This window comes from Brienomyrus brachyistius, chromosome 11, assembly GCF_023856365.1.
Source record: "Brienomyrus brachyistius isolate T26 chromosome 11, BBRACH_0.4, whole genome shotgun sequence".
Lineage (NCBI taxonomy): Eukaryota > Metazoa > Chordata > Actinopteri > Osteoglossiformes > Mormyridae > Brienomyrus > Brienomyrus brachyistius.
In genome coordinates, this window is record NC_064543.1 from 23330429 (window position 1) to 23358117 (window position 27689).

General features: G+C 40.9%; 1 protein-coding gene across 1 annotated transcript in view; it reads left to right on the forward strand.

Annotated features, from left to right (window-relative positions):
- The window catches only part of prmt3 (protein arginine methyltransferase 3), a 63311-nt gene that overhangs the window by 19712 nt on the left and 15910 nt on the right, over nucleotides 1-27689 (forward strand). The window contains exons 10-11 of the mRNA XM_048969681.1: nucleotides 2717-2816; nucleotides 16914-16992. Of these exons, the coding sequence (XP_048825638.1) occupies nucleotides 2717-2816; nucleotides 16914-16992 (179 nt within the window). The remainder of the gene's footprint in view (nucleotides 1-2716; nucleotides 2817-16913; nucleotides 16993-27689) is intronic.

Below are 27689 nucleotides of genomic sequence, written 5' to 3' on the forward strand. Positions count from 1 at the left end.
CCTTTTTGACAGGTGCATGGTGGGATTCAAGGGGCTGCAAATATGAATAGGGTCAAGGGTTCCATCCCCTGCACCTTTAATGCCAGATATGCCTGCAATGGCATGAAAACCACCTTTAGTGTCATGCAAGGCATCCCGTCCTGCTGGACATTGCACGGAGTTGTGTGCATGGTGCAACAGAAATGTGATGGATGCATGCACAGATGCAGGACACAGCAGCCTTTCTGAGGCCATGTGCATCTGCAGGAATCCACCAATGGCGTGAAAGCAGAGGGCTGTCAAAAGCTGCACGGTGCGTTTGCGGCAAAATTCCCGCGTGTTCCTCTTTTCAATATATCCTGCACCAGACCAAGGAGGCTCATTATTTCACCCCACGCCAGAAAATCCCAGTTAAACTATTTATTCTGTAGTTTATACTTAAAATGTGGCATTTATTATGAATAACAGTGACATGCGCAGAGTTTTCAGGAAGGTGCTCGATTAGGGGAGCATGGCTGACGGATACTTTTTGCCCTCATAAATATTGTGATTGCCTGGGGGGGTGGGGGGGATTCAGTATATGCCGTTTATGTTAACATGCCGTGTAATTCATATTGAAATATTACGCTCTATTTTTAAAGCTGTACTTACACTATGAATACCAATTTACGTGAAATCAATTTCATTACAATTCTACTTCCTTATATTCAGTTTTGCACCATGTTTACAACCGATTTATGAATTGAATTTGATTTTCAAGGTCGTTCTTAGGTCAGTTCTGATTGGTGCACGACCCTGCTATAATAGCATGTTGATGATTTGTCCACACGCACATGATGTCACACACCTGTTTGCACACGTAAAACTGGCACAGCTAAAAAATTAAAGCAGTCGTCCACCTAGAGCTACGTATGAAACAAACTGACAAAATGTGAAAACTGAAGACATTTTCTCTGTAGTTTTAGTTTCAATTATTGTTTTTTTTTTTGTCAACCCTCATTTTTATTTTTGTTTCCATCCATCCATCCATCCATTCATTTCCCAAACCACTTATCCTACTGGGTCGCGGGGGGTCCGGAGCCTATCCCGAAAGCAATGGGCACGAGGCAGGGAACAACCCAGGGTGGGGGGCCAGCCCATCACAGGGCACACTCACACACCATTCACTCACACATGCACACCTATGGGCAATTTAGCAAGTCCAATTAGCCTCAGCATGTTTTTGGACTGTGGGGGGAAACCGGAGTACCCGGAGGAAACCCCACAACGACATGGGGAGAACATGCAAACTCCACACACATGTGACCCAGGCGGAGACTCGAACCCGGGTCTCAAAGGTGTGAGGCAAAAGTGCTAATCAGATTTTGGCTGAATCAGACTAAGGAGACGAATCAGATAGATGAACTTCAAGGAAGGTGGGACTGTAACAGTGCATGGTCCCCAGCCTGACCTGTACACCGCTTTTGACAAAACTGTTTACTAAGTAAATGGAAATGTAGTTCTGTATTGCAATTCTTGTGATAACTCTGAACCCCTTATTGTGGATACAATTGCAACCAATCACAATAAATTGCCATATCACCCACCACTACATCAATAGATTAATTTTACTTAAAAATGCTCGGGTATAAATATGTTGGTCCATAGACCAATTAAGCTTCCATCCATCCAGTGGAGTCACAGCAGGGATTATTCATGTTTAACATGAATGTTCTGTATGATGATCCATCTCAGTTGACTCCGGACTTGCTAATTGTCTGTCTCTCGGGGACAGTATGTAACCTTGGTTTGCTGATGAATTCTCTTACAATTATTGGCTTTTACACCAAATCCAGTTCACCACTGATGGCTATATACCAGAAATGATCACCTCAGAATTACAGCGAATCGGTTGCTCGCAAACGGACTTGGATTCTAACAGCTTTTTGTACATGCTGACGCCATCAGAGGCAGTAGGGTGTGTACATAGCTTAACAGTCATGAAGATGCGCCACGTTTCTGTTTGTTTGCTGTAGGATTTTTATTTATATATGTCTCAATTTGCATGCACACAGGAGGCTGGTCAGGCAGGATTATAGAGACGTAACACTGTCCTGGACATTGTTACAATCTAGATCATTTCCTTTTCATTTTATGTGATGTTCATACCCTGTTAATTGGCTCATTGTGTTGTAAGGGTCAGATAATCCTTGGGAATGCATTTTCGCCAGTGTGTAGTTTAGTTATTTGGTATAGAATCTGATATTTAAATTTTTTTTTTAAGTATCTGTGATTAGTAATTGATTATGTTTTTGACGCTGTACTAACTCCAGTCTGTCCTTCAACAGAAATACATGTTCTTATGAAATGGGTGAATGATTCCATATTTTCTGTGTCTGAAGACAGGATACAGAACTTATAAATTCACCTTTGGCACAGCAGAAATCTCACTGTTTTTCCTGTCTGATGCTTCCATGTAGTAATCTAATGTGTCACAATAGCCTATCTGTATCTTTAATGTTATTGCATCAGACTGGTTTGCCATTTTTAAGTAGATTTATTGCAGATTATTATCAGTTAGCTGCTGTAAAGTCCTTGCTGGTTTTTTTTTTCCAAACTGGAATGATTTGCTCTGTTAGTTTGTGGTCTAGCCTGTCAGCTTTTAGAGACCTTTGTTGTTTTTGGAGTCTAACCTTCCTACATTGAGCATGTAGTGTGTAAGACTGCAAAGTGTTTCACATGCTTGGATTCTTCCCAGGTCTAACAACCTTGAAGACACTATCACTTTGATCAAAGGAAGGATCGAGGAGGTTGACCTACCAGTGGAGAAGGTGGACATTATTATTTCAGAATGGATGGTGAGTGCACTTCAGGTTGCTGGTGAATGTGTTGCTCTGGGTACTCTTGTACAGTGCCCAAAATCATAATTACGATAATTTATTGAAATCACAGTTAACACAATTATTCTTTGATTTTGGAAATATGCATTAAAAACACTTGTCTTTTTAACTGTGGATTTCCTTGAACTCTAAATATAATTCAACCGAGAAAAGGGGGGCTTGAAAAATGGGAGCATCATTGTGAAAAGTAATGTGACACAATAATCATTTTGTGTTTATTATTTTAATTATTTTATATATAATTATAATTGCCCTGCCTGGTGAACATAACTATGAATCTGTGTTTATGGCTTTAAAGAAAATATACTGTAGAATCGGATCTCATTGTTTTATGTCGTGTGGTACATGCTTGATTGGTGGACAGGCAGACGACATCAAGCTACTTGACTCTCACTAGTGGCCAGTGACATGAGCTCCATTATGTTCCTGTAGGAAATTGAAATAACTTGGCTGACTATTTTCTGGAAAATGAAGGATGAGGAACATAATTCCTAATGACTTAAAGGCCGTGACCACTAATAAATTTGAAATCCCTGTCATGTTTGATCTCCTGACAGAAGTGTGATGTTTTCAGGGTGTCAGGGTTCAAGAGCACCATTCTGTACACGGAGATTTGGATTTTCCTTCCATCCATCCATTTTCTATACAAGCTTGTCCCAAGCAGGGTTGCTGGTTCCGGTGCCTCTCCCGGAAGCTACTGGCACACTGCAGGGAATAGCCCTAATATGGGGCACGTGGCCATCGCAGGGTGCCTACTCCCAAATGCAGCATTCACACCTGCAGACAATTTGGCAAGAATTGTTTGTTTGCCAAACATATTGAATGTTAAATATTTTACTACTTGGTATTTGGGTCGTCCTTTACCTTAAATTGATGTTTGATAAGACAGAGTGCTTTTCCACCACATCAGGTACTGTACTTTTGCTTTGGTACTTGCTGTACTTTCCCTTTTCTATTGACTTCCAGTCAAGTACTGTTTTCCAAAAGGCTTCAGTACCTAAAGTGCCAAACAAGCTGCTTTTTTGATACTTCGGTACTTTGGGGTGGGACTTGAAACGCTTTCTTTTTTTAATTGGTTATGCAAATAGCCTGAATCTGAAATGCTATACATCCGCTGTCTTGAAGTTGCAAACTCAGACAATAACGAAAAATGAATAAATAAATAAATAAATAAATAAATAAATGTAATAATGGATGCGAGGACAAATGAAGGACCCAAGCTTATATTGGGATCTAGTTGGAAAAACATACATAAGTTCAGGATGGCATGGCAAGAACATAAGAAATTTACAAGCGAGAGGAGGCTATTCGGCCCATCAGGCTCATTTGGGGAGAACTTAACTTATACCTCAGAGTTGTTAAATCTTATCTAGCTCTGATTTAAAGGAACCCAGAGTTTTAGCTTGTGCTACACTATAGGAAGACTATTCCATACTCTAACTACACAAGTGCTTTCTCAAATTCATTTTAAAATGTTCTCCCGCTAATTTCCACTTATGGCCATGAGTTCTAGTATTTAAACTAATATTGAAGTAGCCATCTGGCTGTTTTGTGTAATATACTAGAACAGCACGGTATTCTGTTGTTGTAATGAATATTGGGATATTTATTAAGCAAAAAAAGAATTTAAGAAATTTCTCACAAATCCGTCTAGGAGTGATTTAACCAGCTAGGATGAAAATTACTCTCAGGGAGCACTCATGCAAAAACAGTGGAGGTAAACTTTAAACTGATCTTAAAACATATACTAGATAATCTTGAAAATGAATAACCATTAAACTTGCTAAGCTTTTTTTTCATATGACAAAGTAAAAACATTTTAGTAAAACGTAAACAATCCATGCTGTAATCTCCCCACAGAGCTGAGGATAAACGAAAGCCTGATCTTAATTTAGCTGCTAAGTGATGTAAGAATTGTATGTGCGTAACATGCGATGTTGGTACTAATATCACACATCATCCAGCCCTATAATATACTGCAGGTATTTTTGAAATTCAGTACAAAATACTTCGCCTCATGTTGTGATTTCATTCAGCGCTGGTACAGTACCAGTCTTACGGCAGTGAAAAACCAACCAGCGTGGTACCTAGTGGGACATGCAAGTGTTGAGCAGTTTTTCTTAGAAACATGTATTCTATGATTTATCGCATAAAATCTGACTTAAAGCTTATCTTTCCTTTAGTACTGGAAGTCAGTCTCTCCATGCAGTTTGAGCACTGTGGCTATGGTCCATAACAGTGGTTCTCAATTAGGGGGTGGGGGAGGGCACTGCACAATTTATTGGAAAAGTGTAGAAAACAAATATGGCATTGTTAAAGCTAGTGCTGGGCGATAACGTATGTTGAATTTTTATGATAGATCGATATTTTTTCAAAAAGAAATATAGGATGATACAATACAGTTTATTTTGAAATACTTTAACTGTGTTAAAATTAGGGCTTTATTAAACCAATAGTATTCCTTTCTGGTTGTGAACAGTGTGAAACCTTTGGTCGTAACAATACACAGAATCCCAGCCATTACGACTAAAATGTAACTTTTGTAGCCTTAAACCCCAGATAATAATCTATTCTTTTATTCTTTTACATGGAAGTGACGTAAAGGTATAGAGACAGGCCTAGAGCCCTGTATTGACAGATAAGAGAGAGAGACAATCTCCATTGTGTGTTTCTGCATTGTTGCCTTCTGTCTATTGTATTATAAACTTTCTTTATAATTACTGAGCTACAGGAAAGATTGAGGAAAATGTATAAATTATGATTTTTGGTAATGATACACTTAATTTCTAGTTCTCTTTATGGCTTTACTTTTCAGCTTCATGTGGAAGTGAGTGAAATATGTCCACAGCAGTAAACTTAAGGAAATGTGTTTCGCTAATGTGAAACGAGTACCAAGCTGATGGAAAAGAGCAAAAAGGTCCCAATGGATCACAAGAGAATTGCCGTTTCTAAAGACAACCGTTTCCATTATAAAAGCTCATCAATTGTCATTGTTGGACTGTTGTGAAACCGGGCAGTGATAAATCAACAGGGCTAATCTTGCAGAGCCGAGATGCTGTCTTCCTAGCATTTTGAAGAAGGACTACCTCAACCTGCAATCTTGTCATTTCATTATTTAAAAAATTGATCCACATTTAACCTTAGAAGAAGATTGTTGTGATAGAACTTTTGACATAATTTCTTCCCTGGTTCACAAGAACAAAATATTTATAAGTAACAGAAGGCTGAAACACGTGAGGGTGTCGGGCAATCCATCACTATCTGTTAGTTTGTCTGCTTCTTGGGGTCATGCGTGAGGCAGCAGCGCTCAGCTGAGGCACGTCGCTGACAACCTGCTGCTCCTTTTTTAGCACATGTCATGCTCTGCTAAACCTCGCCAAGATCAGTGCCCCTTAAAGTCCTGCCCACAAGATCTCTGCAGGTAGGCGGGGAGACAGACTGCAGACAGCTGACACAAGCTGGACCCAGATCAGGTGCCCACTAGACCAGAGAGCGGGTTTATTTATCACACTGATTAAGGAGGAGCCCAAGGTTGATGATGTCAGAACTAAGCCGTTAGTCGTGCAGGTGTAGCTACAATGGCCGCGTCCTTGGCAGGGTTAATCATGATTGTGTCCAGCTTGCAGATTGTCCTCAGTGCTGCATGAGCGTTGCTTCTCCTTCTTCTTTCAGTTATATGTTTTGCTTTGAAATAAACATTGTTTTTTTGGATGAGCTTGGATGAGTTTTTGAAATAGCGAGTGTTCAGAACCTGGAATTTCTCAGGATGGGGTCTGGTCGCATGTTCTGCCATGTCCCCTCTGGGCACCGTGTGCGGTTCACAGACAAATAAATGATGCTCCCTCTTCAGTTTCATTATCTTCTGATAAGAGTCCTATCTACTCAGCAGGAGGACCACCATAATCAGTCATTCTGTCCTTTTTTTCCTGCCATTGTGTCTGCCTAGCCCTCACCATGCTTACCTAGAGGGAGGTGTATATTTTACGTACCATAATGCTCGTTTTATTTTATTTTTTCCTTATTTCCAGACTTGCGATCATCTGCTTTTTGTTAAATACATTTTAAAGTTTCAGTAATGAATGATAAAATGCAATTAAAAGCTGCCTGTTTTGATTATGCAGAGAAGAGAATTTTCAAAAGCAAGTCCTTGGTCTGATTTTGATTGACACACTTGGTTTTCTGTCATCATAACCATTTATCGACCCTCAAATGTAGGCTGATGCTTGTAAATACAAGATTTTGCCTGCAGTGACCTTCAGGTTACTACTTTGTTTATCACAATTTTTAAGTCATGTAGTATTGGAAGGAGCATGCCATACCCCTGCAGGGGGTGCTCTGGAAGCTGGCACAGGCTTCCTCTGTAGCCCCAATTTACAGCATGTAGCGATGCAGAGAGGCCCTCCTTCAGGGTAGGCTCCCAGGGGCCAGCATGTGATGGACGGCAGTAAATAGAAGGTGTGCAGCAGGGGCGCATGATGGCAATGTGCCTCAGAGCCAGCACGAGCATATGGCTGGCAGCCTCAGCACCCTCTGTGCATTTGTCCAAGCATATGTTCAAATGTAGGGAGGGGATTTCCATATTCAGTGAACGAGAAAGGACCAAAACACTGTCGCATACCAACAGGGGTAATTATATTCCCCAGATGGGGAATACATATGGTTTTGTGATCGGTCTGCTGCAGACACTTTCATGTTAAGCTGTAGAATACACTTGATTTTGTGAACACAGTAACTCTAAAAGTATTTGATGGATCTTTTTCAAGAGATTAGCTTTTTCATATGGGTGACAAACTGAAAGTGATCAAATATTGAGAAAAATTACCCCAATACTGAAGCAGAGTGACAGCAAAGAAAAAAAAATCCCGTTAGCGCGATTGCTCAAAAAGTATTTGACAGATGTTTTTCAACCTTTGCAGCCATGTTATAAGACATGTTTGACCTGGTCAAATTTCAAATGACATCAGAATAGAGGCAGCACTGTATGTGATAGCAAAGAAAAAGCCAGCTCTTACACTTGATCTTGTCTGCATGATTACTCTAATTATTATTAGTCCAATCTTTTTTTAAAGCTTTGCAGGTACATTGCATGGGAGATGATCTGGACTTCATATTTTGAGAAAAATTGCACCAAAATCAAGCAGCTTAATGACAGCAAAGAGAAGGATGTGATGGTTAGAGGCTTCTTATTGTGAACAGGATCAGTCTATTTGTTATAATTTACCCTGTTTGATTTTAAAATTTGAATAAGGTTTACTTTTGTTCAGTTTTTTTATTGTTAGACAGGTCAGTGTAGTCATGCAGTGTAGTCATGTAGTTTTGTCTTTGTAAACATGAGGATTAGAGTTTGCACCCATCCCATGTATTATGTGATGACCCCACTGACAATTACCTGGTGCCCTGCCCCCAAATCTGTCTCAAGCATAGCACCACAGAATTTCCGGTTTGAAACTGCCAAACCTGTCAGCATATGGAGAGGGGTTGTAATGTGCTGGGAAGTTCAACAGAGCCGCATTTGTTATTTCCTGTTCAAAATTTTGTGAAAATCTGATACTGATTGTTTGGAAGGTTCTGCTTAAGTAAGTTTGAAGGGACAGTTCACCCAATTGAATAAAAAAAAAATAATTCCAAAAATATGAAAATTAATTTTTTATAATAAAACTCCAGCTCTGGTATACAATAGTCCCAATGCACTAGTGACGGACAAAAATGAAGCTTCATGAACCATTTGCTGTATTTTTTGACTCCACTAGGTGGTGCTTTCGGTTTGCTTTAGGGCATGCTTTGCACCCTTATTTTTTTGCACCTCATTTTAGTGTAGGGATGGGGAACCTGTTCCATTGAGGGCCGTTGTGGGTTTTTGGGATGACCTCTCAATCAGCCAAAATCACAAGAAGGACTCAGCTTTCAGGTAAAAACACCTTTATTAACTTTCATACAGTACTTCTAGGAAATGTACAGGGTGGTGAGTGTTGGACGAGTAGGGATTAGATGGTCATAGTGGGTGCCGGGGTCGTTTGGGGAATACATTACAGTTGTTCCAGCAGCCCTCTTTCGAGATTATGCTTCTCTTTGATTAATCTCTCTGCATTTTTTTCTCCACAAGTCGTGTAAGGACTTTGATTGGCCTGTAGTGCATGATGGACAGTCTCAAATGAAAAAAAACTAAAATAATGTGCCTTAAATTGAACAGCTTTAAAATGCCATTATCAGCCGACAAGACATCTGTATAATGCTAAATTCAATCAGTGAGTGGGCTCCAGAGAAGCTTTATGTGTTCATTAATGCGAAATGCCTAAGATGTAATACCCAGTGCCTTGGGTACTTGCCATTTGTACTCATTTGCCTATCCTTTGTTTCTCAGTCCATTTCTTGAGCGACTTAAGCAGACAATTTGAATTTTTGTTTCAAAGTCTAATAAGGTGAATGTTTTTCCCTCACCTTTGAGGGTAACAAGAAAACCGATTATTGTATTCCCCGGACTCCAGACTCCTGGTAAAGAATAATTAATAAATCATGCACAGTAAAACATTACCACCATTAAATACAGTAATATTAAAGTGCATTGTACATTATTATACATTACTAAAGCACTGTACTGTACTCCATTGAATGAAAGGGATTCTGATGTTTTAGCCTAATTCTCAAGAGATGATAAAATGGAAAAATATCATGCATCCAGGGATGACAGAGCAATGAAAATCATGTTTTTATACCTCTCAAAAAATGAAGGAACAATGAAAAAACTTGTGAAACTTGCACATTTCATAATGAAAAGTATTATATCATAAACTTGTACATAACCTGTAATGAGAATAAAATTATTAGTAAAAAAAAATCCTGAAAAAATGCATACGCATAAAAAAATGGATAGGCCTACACACAAAATAATTCAAATTTATCAAATCTAGTGCATGCACAATTTCAGTTGGAAATATCAGAACTATCTTGTAAATATGCAGACGTGCATGAGCCTGAGAGCCTACCCAGTTGCCACCCACAATGAAACATAAATGGTTAATGCAAATGAGTTGCAATGCTCATATAATACACAAATCAAGCCATTCAGGTTGCAAAATCTGACAATAGCAGCTATAAGTAATAAACCAAGTTGAAGACTTTTGAACAGTGAGAGGCAGTGGCACGGCAAAATGTTATATTTAGGGGCCTAAGCACGTTTATCAAAATAATAAATGTTTAGAAGTACGTTTTCTAACGATTTATTTATTACACAAGCATATATTGCACAGCTATTGCTAGCACTTTTGCACTATTTTACACGTGTGGATTACATGACAAACGGCTTTTCTTTGTCAGATTACTTATACTTTGTGTAATGGCTATAAAGTTGAATCTTAAAAGGTGGTTTTACTGCACTGTAGTAAATTCTATCACTCCTACAAAACGCCACAAGAAAAAACGTGGTCAGATCTGAAGATAGAGAAAGAAATGACATTGCACCCAGCACCAATGTGACTGTAACTGTCGGTACATCTTATCCACAACTTCGCCCTCAAACGTAAACATGAGTGTGACATTTATGATAAGCAGTACTCTGTTATGCCTTATTGTGTCAGAGCGGTCGGGAGGTACTGATGTGGTTTATGAAACTCAAAATGAACCAATCATGATGTTATTGTCTTGTCGGCATCACAGATGACTTATGCATTCAGAGAATGAAACGGCTTTCAATTGACAAAAGTAGCTTAATTAGCAGTCATTTCATTGTCTGCATCTACTGCTGTATAGTGTACTGTTGTGCATTTGATAATTTAACTTTGATTTGATTTGAGGTGCCGTTATTGCAGTACCAGTGCAGTCACTTACCATGAATACATTTGGAAAACTGGACATAACTGCAAATGTGGTTTTTGCATGTGCTTGTTCACCTACAGTGTAGGGAAACATACATTTAATGCAGAACAAACAGACATTAGACATGGAGTAAACAAATAAGTAAAAATAATCTTGATGGTCTGTGAACTTGTTTCCATCTAATCCTTTCGTTTACTTACAAGTAGATTCATGCATTTGAATGTGACACCTAATTCACATTTTGTACAACCAATGACAATTAGTTTAATTCATGGAAAGAGGTGACAAGACATAATTTCATTTGTTATTTCAAATACTATCAAAGTCAACTGCATAGTCTTTGGCTCATATAAATGAATGGGATCCCAGTAGAATAGAATAAATGGAATTAATAAAAATATTAATTTCGGGTGTCTTCTTGTGCATACGCAACTTTGAAAAAGTTTTTTTTGGTCAATCACACAATTGCTTTTTGCTGCCTTAAGATCGCCATATTTCAAAGAAAATCCCTGAACATGTAAACATGTGAACATGTATAATATAGGCAATCTTTTTACCCTAAAAACGTGGACTTCCCCCTTTTTCTGAGGCAATGCTGGATATTTGAATAGCAGAAAGGCTTAACTGTGAGGTTAACGACATTGTCTTACATGCCGTCCTAGTCAGTTGCTCTGTCAGGCATCGTAAGTGAGGTGAGTCTCCCGTTGTAGGATTTTTATTCCTGCTGTATCTTGCCACGTCACCCTGACATCTGCTCTGCCTTCCATTCATGGATTTCCTGCCTCGTGTAATTATTGTCCCCGTGTCTTTTTGCACATTGACCTCATTAACCTTAAATCAATGGGCCTCCACAGTGCAAAGGCGAGAACAGCGTCTGGTGAATGTCAGACTCTTTGTTACTGAAGAGAAACGACTTTCTTTGTATTTCTCCATGCTCAGTAACACGTTACAGTGCTGCAGCACTTCATATATACAAGATCATTTAAAATACCTGATCACTGGATTTTATATACCTTGGATCTTACCTGGATATCGTCTTGACAGCCGTGCACAGAAGGAGTATAGATAAAGGAGCTCCACGGCTTTCCTGCATGTCGTCACGGCGAGGAGGGAAGTATTAAATTTTGAATTTATATCTCTCTTGCGTCACCTCTTTACAGACACAGAGAACCGGTACAGTATGTTAGTTCTATACAAGCATGGAGGGCTTGTTCCGCAAGGCAGCTCATGGTAACTCTCCACCATGTTGTGGAGCCCCAGAATTGATATTCCACCCACGTGTCCGTGTAGCATGTACTGGCTTTTCTGGTAATTAATTGTGAAGGCGTTAATGCAGGAAAACGCGCAGGCACGTGCAGCGGTGCAGAGGGTGGGGCTGTGGCAGGGAATCATGGGAGACGATGTCAGGTATATTTCTCTGTCCAGATGGCTCCCCTACAGGTGAGGCAGCAGCCTGTGAAATTACATTCTAAATTACACTGCAGATGAGTGCCGTACTTTTGCTGCTCCGCCGGCCGCCCGTTCCTCTCACATTGGCTGTAAATGGCCCGGCGCTGGACCAAGGACAGAGCGCTGTTATCTTACACAGGAATGCTGCCATTGGCTGGAAGTAGGAAAGGGGAGGGGGCAGCACGGGTAATATGGTTCAGGTAGAGGACAGTGGTTGTTAAAAAGTTAAATTGAGTTGAATTGCTTTCTGGTGTTTTTTATTTTTTACTGTATATCAGCATGCAGGCTTGTTTGTCCTGAATTCTCTAGAGATCGGTCACACTGAGGCAGTGGATTTATCATAACTTGAAAGTGGCAAAATACCCAGTCCCCCCCCGCCAGAATGGTTAGCACTATTTCCCCTACAGGCCGAGCATATTCTCAGACACTACCTCTCATCTGGAGCGTAATCTTGTAGCATGGTCATCATCATAAAGCCGACTTGAACAGCAGTATTTGGTCTACAGACCCATTGTCAGTAAGACCAGGTCACACGGGGTGTTTGAGAATGTTGGACATCGACAAGGTTGGCATGTTTGTCCATTGTGCTGAGATGCTTTTCTTAAGTACTCAATTGTTGTGATGGATATAATTTTGCTACAATGATCGTTTTGTAAATTGCTCAGCATCACATTGTCGGTGAAATGAAAGAGTGAATGTGAGCTAAGGTGGGAAGCCTTTTATGGAGCTGTGTGTGTGTGTGTGTGTGTGTGTGTGTGTGTGTGTGTGTGTGTGTGTGTGTGTGTGTGTATGTGTATGTGTATGTATAAAGTATAGGCTGTTTACGAATTGAAGTTTACTGTGTGCTGCTGAGCATGTGAGGACCAATAGCAAAGTGTATACAAGTCAGCAATTTGGGTGGTTCACAGACGTGTTAAATGATGTAGACAAAAACTCGATTTTTAGTAATAATGAAATAATACTCTGGGTAATATGGTGTCTACTCAAGCAGAAAACTGGGTCAGGCAGAGGTCGTGTCAAGCAGAGGGGATTCTGGGTAGCAGGTGGGAAGAGAGGGGAAAACCTTGGAAACCTTGCTAGTGAGACCATATAAGGGAGCCTGTTTTGGTGGGGGGTTGAGTCAATTCCACAGCTCATAAACATTTACTGCTGTCATTTCAACGAATACTTCATAACTCAGCCTCAGATAGCCATGTGGTATTTCTTCTATTTTGCAGGGATCTGTTTTCACTAAACAATTATATTATTGGATTAAATTAGAAAGGATGCTGTCAGAACAACAGCAATTTATCCGCTGGATAGCTGTGTCACCCTCTACAATTTCTAGGATCACTGGATGGATCACCTGGAAATGATAGGCAATAAATGTGCTTTTTATCTAAATTCCCCTAGTCATGACACGTAACTCTGAATCTACAGCTGTTCATATATTGCACAATTTCCCACAAAGCCAGACAATGAAGTGAAGCACGTGAATACTATGGGTTTTGTGGTAGTGTATGTTTCTTGCTCAGCTCTTTATAACAATGCTAAATTGTTCACTCCCTAGCTTTAAAAAAATCTTATATTAGCAAATATCTATTATATTGCGTGGACAGAAAATACGAGACAATTTTTATCCCATTTGGTTTTTCAATATGAGGTGAACACATATTGGGACAGGTAGCGACTCTAATCCTCACGTTTCTCAGAAGGCGTATTGTCATAAGTGCACTAACATGTTCCCCTTGCACAATAAAAAATGAGCAAACAAATGAACTTAGGTATAGAGTATAGAATTGTTTGTTTTATGACACTACTTGTGAGCTGTAGGGTCATTTCATATCAAATCATCGAGAGGGTCTCAGATCATCCTATCAGATTCCCTGAAAAAATGTACACATGCTCCTGTACCAAACATGGAGAAATTCCAAATATTAGTTCAGTATCTCCAGTAGTTTTGAAACTACAGCCCTTTGAAATTGTAAATAATTTAATGCATTTTGCAGACTCGGCATTTCCATCCACCTTCCAACATTCATAGCTCCTTTGATATATTATGTACAGCTTTGGAACCTTGTGACTAGGGCTAACTTTGTCAAATTCAACAATGTAATCAGATCTATGTGCCGATGAAACTGCGAACCATGTAATATTGGTTTTTTGGTTGCATTTCTGCAGCAACCTGAGCATGGCAGCCCATTATTTAAAAAAAAAATCATAACTCCAGAAGGAAGCTCGGGCAACAACATCAAATCTTTGTCAGACCACCTTCAGATAAATAAGAATACATGGTAAAAATATGAAAATGATGGTTAACTGCTCAAATGGTCGAATGAGGACATGAAATTGGGCAAGTCTGAAAATCGAACACAGTATTCTGACACTAATATAACACTAATACACATGGTTATTGCATACACCTAGCGTAATATGTCATAAATGTCAGGAAAAAAAATCTACATAGAGTGTTCTATCTGGCATACTATTTCAGTAAATAGTTATCAAAGGGGGCATTATTTTTGGCCGTTTTCATGGCTTGCTTTTTGAATCTGCAAAGTTAGCCCTTGTACCAAAGATTAGTAAGCAGTAAGTGCCATATCAAAAGAGCTATGAATGGGACCAAAATCATGAGTTGACAAAGTGCATAAATTAATTAAAAAATTCAAAAGGCTGTACTCAAAGCTATTATAGATACCATACAGCCCTAAATGTTGGAATTTCTCCATAAGGTTGGTATAGGAGTACCTGTGAATGTATTTTTTAAAGGAATCTGAGAGGGTGACATGGGAATTCTTCTCAAACAAGGTGATTTGATATGGGATGACAACTTTAGAAGAAAGTTGTCCTGTTGGAGTTGGAGGCATATTATGCCTTTTTGCTAAGATCCAGGCTTGGTGGTATGTACATGTACCGTATCTATAATTATAGTGCATAGGTTTGAATGGTCATAACCTTGGATGAAACCTTGTGTGTCTACTTGTCAAATATAAAAAGAAATTTGTCAAGTGGAACCTGGTTACATATAATTTATTAGAAAGACTTGAGCAAATTAATTTTATTATTGAAAGACCTATAGTATTCACAGACTTGTACGGGTGGCTTGAAAGATAGTTCTGCGGGCCTGATTTAATAATGAATAATAAACATTTCATGGGCTGGCAGTTTTAGACCTTTTCATCAACTGTGAATGATCCAGTGAAAACCCTCCTCCTCCACTATGGAAAATGGCTGATCATTCAATGGAATCATCTCCATTATTTCAGTAGTAGATCTAGTGCTTCTAACTTTGAATACTGATAGTTTTAATAGGGGGCAGCGATTTCGGTATGTTAACCAAGAGCCTGTATCGTGCATTTTTACATATCGTTTGTTCCATCAATAAATAATGCAAAATTATAGTAATAATAAAGAAACATACTGGTCAAGAAAAGTGAGAAAATCTGATTTTAATCCATGTAATGATTTTGTGAAGATCCACCAAAGATCAAATTAAGTAATTATAGTAAGAATAACAAATAGTTTTCCTGTTCACAAGGTTAAGCACCATTTAATTCACCCTTCTCTTTGCTGTCACTAAGTGCCATTGCTTCGTTTTTGTATGATTTGTTTCAATTTGAAGACGTGCAGAGCTTCACTCATACAATTTGCCAGGGAAGCTCAGAAAAGATCGAACAAATTATTCTTCAGTTATCATGCTGATAAGATCAAGGCTCTGAGCTGGCCTTCACTTTTCCTTTAATTGTTCTTCAATTTCGGTGCAATTCTCAAATTTTGATCAGGTCCAGATCCTGTGCAACATGTATGATAAGGTTGAAACAGATATGTCAATTGCTTTTTGAGTTATTGCACTGAGTATCAAGCGTCTGAAACTGCTATCACTATGCAGCACTGCTTCAATTTTGTGGTGATCAGTCTCACAATTTGATCACTTCCAGTTTGTCATCCCTACACAGTTTGAAAAATATTCAGAAAATACTTTTCCATTTATCTCTATTAAAGTCCTTTTGAGTTATCTCATTAACGGCAAAGTGTCTACAGTGGGGACAGACCAGTTCCAAAACCATACATGTTCCCCAGGGGTGTTTCGAGCTTTTGAAAAGATCAGGCGCTAAGTCAGGTTTACCTGGGGCTTGACTTTTTCTTTTTTTGAAGGACTAAAATACTCAGGGCTCGGCTTAAAATACTCACAGCTATATCCCCGAGTGATCTCACCTAACGACACCCTTGATATTCACCATCTGAGGAATACAGATATTCCTGCATTGTTCACCCATTCCAGTTCACATGCTGTATGATTTGTTTCCAATTACGTTGCCATGGAGTTGCGCTGTGTTGCAATGCATTGAGTAGAGCGCAGAGGGAGCCCCCCTGACCAGCAGATTTTGTTGTCTGGTGTGAGACAGAGCCCATCTGTGAAGCTGTTGTGCATTAGCAGCCAATGCGGTACTTCACTGGTCAGGCTGAGTGTGTTGCAGCACTCACTCAGCTAGCTACTGCTGCCTCTGGGGATTTCCTTCTCTGTTTAAACTATCCTGTTTGTTTTTGTTAACCTTTGTTTTAATTACCACTGCAAGTTAATGATGATTTGAAATCATGCTGTGATAAAATTAGGCTAATATTGTTTAACCCTGATGTACCACAGTAGTTTAATTTTTTTGCAAATGATTGTGATTTTTTTTGTTAGAGACATATGTTTTGGATTTTTTAGTGCCAGTGTGAATATTCAAAACAAATCTTAGCAGGTTACTTCAATTCTTCATTGTCCCTAGACTTTTGAAATTTTTCTGTTGACAGTTTTTCTCTGTCCCGTAGGGCTATTTCCTCCTGTTTGAATCCATGCTGGATTCAGTGCTCTATGCACGGGACCTGTACCTGGCTGAAGGAGGATCAGGTGGGTCATGCCTGCATGTGCTCCCAGAACGCGCTGCTCACGGGTTTCTGGAAGGCCCTGATGAGATGTGCACCCCATGCTGCAGATGAAATATAGTTCCATTATCGGATGCTCCCAGGCATTCATTCGGCGTATTAGAATTCCATGTCAGTGGGGTTGGCTATCGCTTACTGCTGTTTGGTTGTTGATGTGTTTTGGGGGGCAGGGGTGCCTTTTATGGGTTTTTGAGATAGTAGCTCTTGCACTTCAAGGTCCCCGTAAGTAATTATACCAACCTTGTGATGAGTGTATCCTTCAGAGGCAGAGAGCTAGCTTGGACCGCCAGACCCATTAAGGCACATATAAGCATCTGAGTGTTGGCTGGGCCCCTTCCCATGAGCCCAGCAACAGCAGCAGCTTCCTGGTCACTGGCTGGGTGGATTTGAATGGGAAGGTGTGCAGTGCGTCTTGTAGCAGACCAGGGCTTCCTAGGTGTGCCGTAAAAGTTGCTACATAGCTGTGGGTCTCCCCAGGGCTTGCTTGTGCCTGCATGCGTGTGCATTGCGCTTGGTCTCGGCACTGCCGCATTAAGCAAGTACTTTTAGAATTAGAGTCATTTTGTTTGCCATGTACAATTTGTTTTGGTGGTGGTCAAAATGCCGAAAACAGAGACACTGGAAGGGGATGTGACAAGGGTGATAGGGGTCACGCATTACTTTCATCATCCTGTTCCTGTTCCTCTATTGAATCTATTATTTAGCACCTGGGGAGCAGTGCTTGGGGAGTGTACCATACTCAGGGTATCTCAGTGATAACATCAAGTACGATGATATACAATCAAATTAAACAGAAATGCTGGATCTAACAATGGATTCTCTTTAAAACAGCTATTTGGTTTCTTCAGTTTTAACACAGAAGTGAAACTATGCCTTTAAACTGGAAAGAAATAATGATTTGACATTCATTATCAGTGTCACCCGACATGAAATTATTTTATCGTGATAACATTTTTGGCCATATCGCCCAGCTGTAATCAGGGGTATCATGAAGCAGGACTTCTTAGCCAGATTACTTTGATGCTAAGTAGAGGTAACTCTGGGTTTCCAGGATCAGGAGACTGGTGTACTTCTTATGGCCTGGCCATACTTCTCCGCATGTGGATGTGCTCGTACGCTTATGACGCAGTTAATATAAATATTGTTCTCTGCAGTCGAATGCTTTTAGCACCAAGATTTTTTGTCTGTGTGGCCACCGACTGAGTAGGGCTGCACACTTCTGGGTAAAACATGATTTTTTTTTTTTACACATTGTCACCATGAAGATGGAACAAACAATATGTAGAGATGCACCATATATTGGTTAACATACTGTACTGGAATTGCTGTCCCATATTTAAACTTTATCAATATGCAGTGTTAGTGGCGCGAGATATTTTTGTCGGCTTATTCACCACTTACAAGAGGTTTAATAATACCGGCCTGCAAAATGCTTATAATTCATTATTAAATCTGGCCTGTAGATATATATTTTTTGTTTTTCGCAGAATAAAACAAGTCATACCACTGATAGCAAACCTGCCAAGTTTCACCTCTTTCTCTGTGTAGAATGAAAATATATGACTGTTTTCCTTATTGTGCTGCACTATAACTTACAATGCTATATTCAAACATATCATGTGTGAATTTAAAATGATAGGTTTGTTTTTATAAGGTCAACAGATTTGAATATATAGTACTTTATACTTAAGTGCTTTTAAAATGAAGTATGTCTTACTTTTCTTGAGTAGTACTCCTTTGTGCAACTTAACTGAAACAAGTTGTCACACAGACAGAGGAGGCACTGTGTGCACAGATTGACAGGCCTGCTCAGGTGGGGATAGAGCTGAGAGGATGGACAGAGGAGGCACTGTGCCCACAGACTGGCAGGCTTGCTCGGGTGGGGATAGAGCTGAGAGGATGGACAGAGGAGGCACTGTGTCCACAGACTGGCAGGCCTGCTCGGGTGGGGATAGAGCCGAGAGGATGGACAGAGGAGGCACTGTGCCCACAGACTGGCAGGCCTGCTCGGGTGGGGATAGAGCTGAGAGGATGGACAGAGGAGGCACTGTGCCCACAGACTGGCAGGACTGCTCGGGTGGGGCTAGAGTAGGGAGAATAGACAGAATAGGCACTGTCCCCACAGACTGGCAGGACTGCTCGGGTGGGGCTAGAGTAGGGAGAATAGACAGAATAGGCACTGTCCCCACAGACTGGCAGGCCTGCTCGGGTGGGATTAGAGCTGAGAGGATGGACAGAGGAGGCATTCTCCCCACAGACTGGCAGGCCTGCTTGGGTGGGATTAGAGCTGAGAGGATGGACAGAGGAGGCACTGTGCGCGTAGATTGACAGGCCTGCTCAGGTGGGATTAGAGCTGAGAGGATGGACAGAGGAGGCACTGTCCCCACAGACTGGCAGGCCTGCTCAGGTGGGATTAGAGCTTGGTAGATGGACAAAGGAGGCACTGTGCCCACAGACTGGCAGGCCTGCTCGGGTGGGATTAGAGCTGAGAGGATGGACAGAAGAGGCATTGTCCCCACAGACTGGCAGGCCTGCTCGGGTGGGATTAAAGCTGGGTAGATGGACAGAGGAGGCACTGTCCCCACAGACTGGCAGGCCTGCTCGGGTGGGATTAGAGCTGAGAGGATGGACAGAGGAGGCATTCTCCCCACAGACTGGCAGGCCTGCTCGGGTGGGATTAGAGTTGAGAGGATGGACAGAGGAGGCACTGTGCGCGTAGATTGACAGGCCTGCTCAGATGGGGATAGAGTTGAGAGGATGGACAGAGGAGGCACTGTGCCCACAGACTGGCAGGCCTGCTCGGGTGGGATTAAAGCTGGGTAGATGGACAGAGGAGGCACTGTGCCCACAGACTGGCAGGCCTGCTCGGGTGGGATTAGAGTTGAGAAGAAGGACAGAGGAGGCACTGTGCCCACAGACTGGCAGGCCTGCTCGGGTGAGGTTAGAGCTGGGTGCTATGACTGTGCTTCAGCCGTCCATGAATGTTTCAAATGAATGCTCTGAGGTTCGGGCGTCTCCCCGTATGGTCGTGGGGTGTCCTCCTGGTTCTCTGATTCCCCCTGCAGTCCAGAAACATGCTAAGATTAATTGGAGTTGCCAAATTCCTCATAGGCTTGATAGTGTGTGAGCCCTGCAATGGATTGGCGGCCCATCCTGGGTTATTCCCATACAATTTTTATTAAACCACCACGTTCTATATCTAGTTGCCGGGGCAATAAGTATGAATTAATGTGACTGCGATGTCCATCTTAAATGTGGCCAGTCTGTTTGCATATAAGGCGACAGCTTGTTTCAATTAATTTGCACAAGTGTGTGTTTTACTGGATGATGTCTGCCTTTACTTGAGTAACATTTTGTTGTGGTATCTGTACTTAAGTTTTTTATTTTTTATTTTTTAACCCAAGCATGAACGGGTCCGTGTCCATTACGTGTGCAGATGCGGAAAAGCATAGTCTGCATGCAGTGAAGTATGTCCTGGCATTTAACATGGTACATCGCCATGGTAACTCATACTACAGGCCTAACCTGCTTTGTAGCAGATTATATCTCAGGCTCACAAATTACAAACAGTGCATGGACTAATCAGAGCCAAAAAGTCAGTATGCTACTTGACGTAACAAACAGGCTTTCGCAAAATCTCAAAATGATTTGTCACCGAAAATCCTGTTACTGCAATAAAGTTAGCTTTATATTCGATATTCAGCACGTAGATCATTTTTGGGTTTCAAGCTCTTTCACTATGCGTGCTAAATCTTGTTAATATCTATGAAATGAGGCAGTCTCTGCTGTAACGAGATATTAGTTCATAACTTTTGCACATCCTTAGAATGTCCAGAATACTTTATGGACAAATTTTAATATTTGAATATTTGCACATGCACTTCACATTCAATAGCTATCACTAGCTTCCAGTCACTGGTTTCCAGTGACTGGCGGTAAATGGACACAGTGCAATTTTTAATAAAGATGCATGAAATACATAATCTGAAAATAAAGTGGTGTGCATTGTACTCCATACTCCATTGCTCGAACCACATTTTACTAAATATGTCTGTCTCATTTAGTTATATGGTTATTAGTCCATTTTATTTTTCTACCCTTTGCACCCTTAATGGTTTACAGTAAAATCCAGTTATAACGGACCTGGCAAAACACTCCATTATATGCAGAGTTGCTGTATGACCAGAACTACAGGACGCCATTTACTCATGCCACACCCCAGCAGACACACTTGTGGTATAGATTATTATATTGTACATATAGTAATCCAACTTTACCTGACCAGATGTGTGACTATTAATAATCCTGACTGCATATCTGCGCTGGATATCACTGGCACGCCATGCGCCTTGTAGGCGGAGCTGCATATCTGTTATAGCGAACAAAACTGCAGCCAAAAGCGGCCCTGGGACCATATGATTTGTCCGTTATAAGCAAAATTCCGTTATATGTGAGTTCCCTATATCCAATGCTTTTTCTGCATGTTCTTAAAGGCGCACAGCTGGGACCAGTGGAGCGAGTTCCCTATAATGGGATTTTACTGTAATTATTATTGAACATGGATGTCACTCTCCTAAAATACGTCAACACCTTTGTCATCATCTCTGGCCACACGCCATACCCCTGCTGTGTATGTGTGTGTTTGCCTAGATCACATTTGGGGACCAGTATGCCCCCAAAGTGTGGTAAAACTTGAAACCTCCTTACTTTTTTCAGATCCCTATTTGGATAACCACAATTTTATAAAAATCTGCAAATGCAGTCAAAAAAAAAGCCAAAATCTGAAATTTTGTTTGGTTATTTATGGTTAGGGGTTAAGGTCATCATGTTGGCATTAGAGTTTTCCCCATATAAATTAATGGAGAGTCCCCACAAAGATATAATTACAAACGTGTGTGTGTGTGTGTGTGTGTGTGTGTGTGTGTGTGTGTGTGTGAGAAAGAGAGAGAGAGAGACAGATAAATAAATATTAAATGGGTTTTGAATAGTGACTAGTTAATATATTACTGAATAGTAAAACAGAATGATTATGAATAAAAACACACAAAATGACATTCTGAAATAATTACAAAACCAACAAAGCACAGTTTTGGAAATTAAGACAATCATTATCATTTTCTTGAACAATGAAAACTGCACACATGCGCTTACGCTGTCAGTAACTCTGTCAGCATGCCTTTCTGGCTTTGACAGCAGCGACGGTGTTGCACTTTGGCATAATTGTACTTTTGAATTCTCTATATTTTACCATAATAATTCTGTTCCGCTTCAGTCAAATATGCAGTCCTGTTGCTGTCCATGCTTACGTGATTGATTGCTCGTTGCAGACGCACGCTGTTGTGTGCATGCACTTAGGAAATAATCATGGTTTCAGTAAGAAAACCTGCCTTGATATAGATTGCTGATAGCGTTGTGATATTGTTCTCAAATTGAATATGTTTGTTATATTGTTATATATTGTTATATGTTTCTGTTAAGCTGAATTTATGTTGTAACCCCGAGTTTGTTAAATGACTTGAACTTGTTGGCTAGTGATGCTGATGGGATGGGATGGAGCCTTTGAAGATAGGGAGCCTTCTGTGGGGGAGGGGGAGGTAGACAAGGTGTCACATGTTGGGGGGGGCAGGGGTCAGTTCCTTGTTTTCCAGATTTTGAGTGAAAAGTGCTGAGCTGGTTTGGGTTTGGTTTAGTGAATGCTGGTTATGATTTGTAGCTGGTGATGGGACAAATTCCTTTCCACGTGGAGGAACAGTCAATAGAAGAAAAATGCTCCTTTATCTTTTCCCTATATCTCTTTGTCAGCCTTGATTGCTCTGTTGAGTGTGAGCTTAGCCTTTTTATATGCAGCCTGGTGACCACTCCTACAGATTTCTTCCTTAGCAAAACATAGTCATTCCAACTTAGCTGTAAACCAGAGTTTGTTATTGTTATATCCAAGTATGATCTTTGCTGGAATGCAAGTCTTTTCCCAAAAGCTGATGTAGGAGATGACTGCAGCAGCATAATCCATAATCCATAATTGCCCTGGCAACCTGTGGTCCATGTTTTTACGCATTTAATTTCAGGCTTGGCAGCTATGATGGGATGAGATGGAAGAGTGAGTGGTTAGAGTTTCCCAGTGCATGCAGATATTTGCCTGGTATGCATCTTGATGGTACTGTAGCTGTAACACAGAGTTTTGCCTTCCCTGATGGGGCTACTGATAAAAGGAATTCCATGTTTGTGTGGTTGAATTCTCCCAAGATGATCACTGGAGAGTCTGGGTGTTTCAGCTCTACCTCTGCAACCTGGTCAGCCAGCTGTTATTGTGCTGAGTCTGCATTTGCCGTAGCATGGATGTAGCATAAATGCTAATTCCTGACATTTTCCAGCTCAGGGGAACACGTTACTGCACCAGTGTTAATTAATATACGGACATATTCCTCTGCCTGGTTTTGAAATGGAGAGCAGGATCGCAATCTGCTCTGAGCAGCAGAAAGCTAGGTAGTTCCACCACCATGTCAGGAATGCTCTCATTTAGCTCTGTTGCCTTAAAGCTGAGTGCCGATATAGTTAAACAGTCATAGATGGCCCTTACGGGTGGCATCAGTTTTGTTGCAAAGTGAACAAACATTAGAAGGAAGTAAATTAGGAATTGCCAGTTGAAAACTGCATCTCTGAATATGCTCCAGGGACCTGCCACTTTTTCCTCAAGTTTGCCGCTTCTTCTTCTTGTGGCGGTATGATGAGCAAAGTTCTCCAGCTGAGTTTCCATGTAGAATTCCTTCAGTCGTGTACAGCAGTTCTGGGAGAATTGTATGAAATTGAACCCCTAAAATGCAGGAGCTTGTCCCTCTTGTATGTGATGCATGAAGTATTGATGTGAACCAGCACAACAAAGGAATTGGGGATGAAGATTTACCTTAATTGCCTTACAAAACATAATGTACACACTCTAATGTCTTCTGGCCAAAGAAGAATGTTTATTCTTTTTTTTTTTTTACTTAAAACATATATTATAAGCTAGACAGCATCCAAGTCAAGTCATTTACAAAGTGTAATTCACCAAGTGTTTACGAAGTGCTGTACAACACAGTAAACAGACTCTGTAAATAAGATTGTACCATAAAGTATATAATTGTAAATCCAATAATAGTAATCACTTTGCGGTTCTCTGCAGAAGTCTTAGGCAGCAGTAAGTACACATTTGGTCAGAACAGAAAACACAATGTAACATTAGAACATATGCAAATTAAAAGTAACACAATAAAAATTTGTAAGAATTTCTTCTGTTTTCTGTTGTATGGCTAGTGGAACCGCTTCAGTTCTTACAGTAAACCTCACTACAGGGGCACCTCAGCCATTCTATGTATTTATTCAATTTCACCACCAGCTCATTTAACTAATTTATTTTATTTAGTTAAGTTATGAGATGTTGGTTAGCTATTCGAGATGCGCTAGTGGATGAGTCAAAAAACACATGGCTGAATAGGATGGTCGCTGCAAATTCTGGGATGATTTTAGCAGAACTCGTGAAATGGCTAAGCTAGCATACTTTGACAGGCATGACAGTATAGTTTTACACAAACATGCAGATCGTTTAAACATAATTTTCTTCGACTGCCTAAGACATTTGCACTGTACTTTACATAGAATCAAACAATAAAATATAATCTAATGATGACATGAACACTAGCATTCAAGATGCTAATGAGTAAAAATAAGTCTTTAATCTGAAATTAAAAACTGATTGATGGATTTGATCTCATCTGATCTGAAATGGCAGACTATGCCAAAGGAGGCCATGAGTCTGACAGCAGTTTCAAAGGCACGGTCACCCTTGGATTTTAACCAAGACTTTGGGACTGACAGTAATAACTGTGAAGGCATGGTCACCCTTAGAATTTAACTGAGACTGTGGGAGTGAGAGCAGTAACTGCAAAGGCACGGTCACCCTGCAGATTTTAGCAATCAACAAGACCATGGGAATGATAAAAGAAACTGATCAGATGTGGACTTCAAGATTCTGACGGACTTGAAGGTGCAGTATATCAACAATATAAGATAGGACAAGTCCCTTTATGGCTTTGAAAGCAAAAAGTAAAACCCTATACTTCACCCTAAAATTCACTGGAGGCCAATGTAACGAAGTGAGAATTGGTGTGATATGATCTCTTTTCTGTGTTTCAGTCACTATTCTTATTATACAATGTGCTGAAGGCTGCTGTGACTATAATGTGCCCTTCCTGTTCCTATAGCAGTGCATGTTCTCTCTGCCTGTGTGTATGTCTCAAGGCTGCATCTCTGTGATGTGAAGCAATGCTTAGCACCTTGCCTTGCCTTGACCCCTATCAGTGACCAGTGAAAAATAGACCCTGACACCCATAGTGGTTCCAAGTCACTGGGTTTTACAGGCTTTCAGTGACAACACAAAGGTCACCTTCTATGAATGGTGGCTGCAAAGCTGGGATTGTGCTGAGAGTTTGGCAAGTGTCACACTGTAGAACGGCTGTGGAGACAGTTGATGCAAAAGTGTCTTGTCAATCCTGTTCTTCCTTGGGTCTTTAGAGCCGTTTTGCAGTGGTAAAAGCAGCTGTGCTTACTGGAGTTTCCAGTCCTCTCCTTACCTTAAAGCAGTTCTCAGCTTTTCAGCTGCATGCTGCTCTTCTACTCCTACTGCTTTAGCTTTGAAGGGGCTGCCCGCACTCTCCTCACATTAACCTCCCTTTATCCTTTAATGTCTCACTATTTGTGAGGCATTGCAGAGAGCTAAAGCTTTTGTCCCTCTTCACGGCGACCACGTGGGCTGGATCGGGATGACAAACTGGCCCTGGGCAGTGAATCGAGAAGGACACAGATGTCAAAGCCATGAATCTCCGTAGCCGTGTTCCCGCCCTCCCACTGGCTCGTGGGGATCCAGACGATTTGCCCAATCAGCATTTCTCCCCCTCACCTGGGCCTGCATGCACTCACTCAGTTCTCTTCTAGGGGAGAAAACTAAGTGACACATATGTGCCGTGCAGCATGCCAAGCAGCTGTGTTCACACCGGAGGTTGTTGGGCCAGAGTCTCAGCCAATCAGCAGCTGCATCCACTGAGCACTTCCTGTGGCCACTGCACTCTCTTTCCACTCTTTTTACTGCCCTTTTGTTATTTAATGGGCAACTTATTTAATATGCAGTGATGGTGCTTTCAGACGGGATGAAGGAGGGAGAAAAACTCGACAAGCTTCGAGTTCCTCAGCAGTGTGACCTCCCACGACAATCTCCTTATCTCAGCTGCAAGCAGGAAGAGCCTCCTTAAGCAGATTAATCATAAGATTTATCTAGTCCCCTTTTTTCTCGTTAGTATATAGTAATAACCCTGATAAAATACATGTAAATGAAATAATTAGCGTACTCTGTGCCCCATATGCAGAATAATGGCACCTCTGAGTTCTGTCTTACTCAGCATTTTAGTTCCTCAGTCCTCCAGTGTAAGGCATGGTGGGTCACAGCCTGGCAGCATGCGGTAAAATGCATATGCATCAGTGCTGGCTGCTGCACTGTACAACACCTAATGTGCAAGGTTACCTGCAGTGCAGAGGCACAGCGACATGGCCAGCGTGAAACTAAGGAGAGTGCTTTCTCGTTCCGGCGGTCAGTGGAAAAACCCAGGAGCACTAATTGTTATTCAGTGCTCACACTGGGAACTGCTTTCACATCCAAATGGTTTTTATTAGCTTGTTAATTGTTTCTCTCTGTGTGCTGTTCTCCATTCCCAGACGCCTCGCATCACCGCTTCTGTCACCCGCCATCGCATTATTGCTGCGTGTGCAAATATTTTACAAGCCGGCTGCTAATTGGATAAGCCCGCAGTTTTGTATGTGTGGCTTCCATGTTAAAGTGTGACTAAGTAAACATGCCCTTCGTGTGTTGTGTGTTGTGAACACAGCAGCCAATCTCCCAGGCTGGCTGGGAGTGATTCCTATGCAGCTGCATCAAGTGTGAGTTAATGATTCTGAAAAACAGTGTTCAAATATTTTAAAAGGAGCTTCATTTGACTTCACTAATTTGCTGTTTGTAGCTAATCAGGATGTTTGGAGGGCTGTGGAAGGCTAATTAATTTCAAGAGCTTTGTGTGTGTGGCTGCGGTTTTATAAACATGATTTCAGAGTGCAAAATGTTCATAAACATTCTCCTTCCGCTCTCTTGCGGAGCCCGGGATGTAGTCTACTAGTCCAGAAATGGGGCTGGTATATATTTCTAGCTCTGAGATGCATAGATCAGGTTTCCTGTGCAAGTGTTGAAAAGTACGGAATTTGATTTTGGTGTTTTCCAAACTTGAATAAGTATGGAAAACAAATAGAAAGTATGGAACTATTTTGGTGTTTTTATATTCTTGCAACAAGTTGGCCTACTATATATTCTAAACAAAATGTGAATTTACTTGTAAAATATTTTGCTGAAGTTTGCTAATGAAGTCACTGATGTTTGTTTTGAGTGTGCACATCAAAGAGCAGCGTCTCAAACACTGGAGTGGAGGTGTGTCTGTGGGGTGCACGCTTAATTAGCTTCTAGCAGGAATGAAGTAGTCAGAGGTGGTGAGGGGGGAGGGGGGGGGTTACCAGTCACTCATACACATGCTTGAAACGTCGCTTATGGGCTATACTGAGGTGTGCAAACATGAGATTTGCCCACCTCAG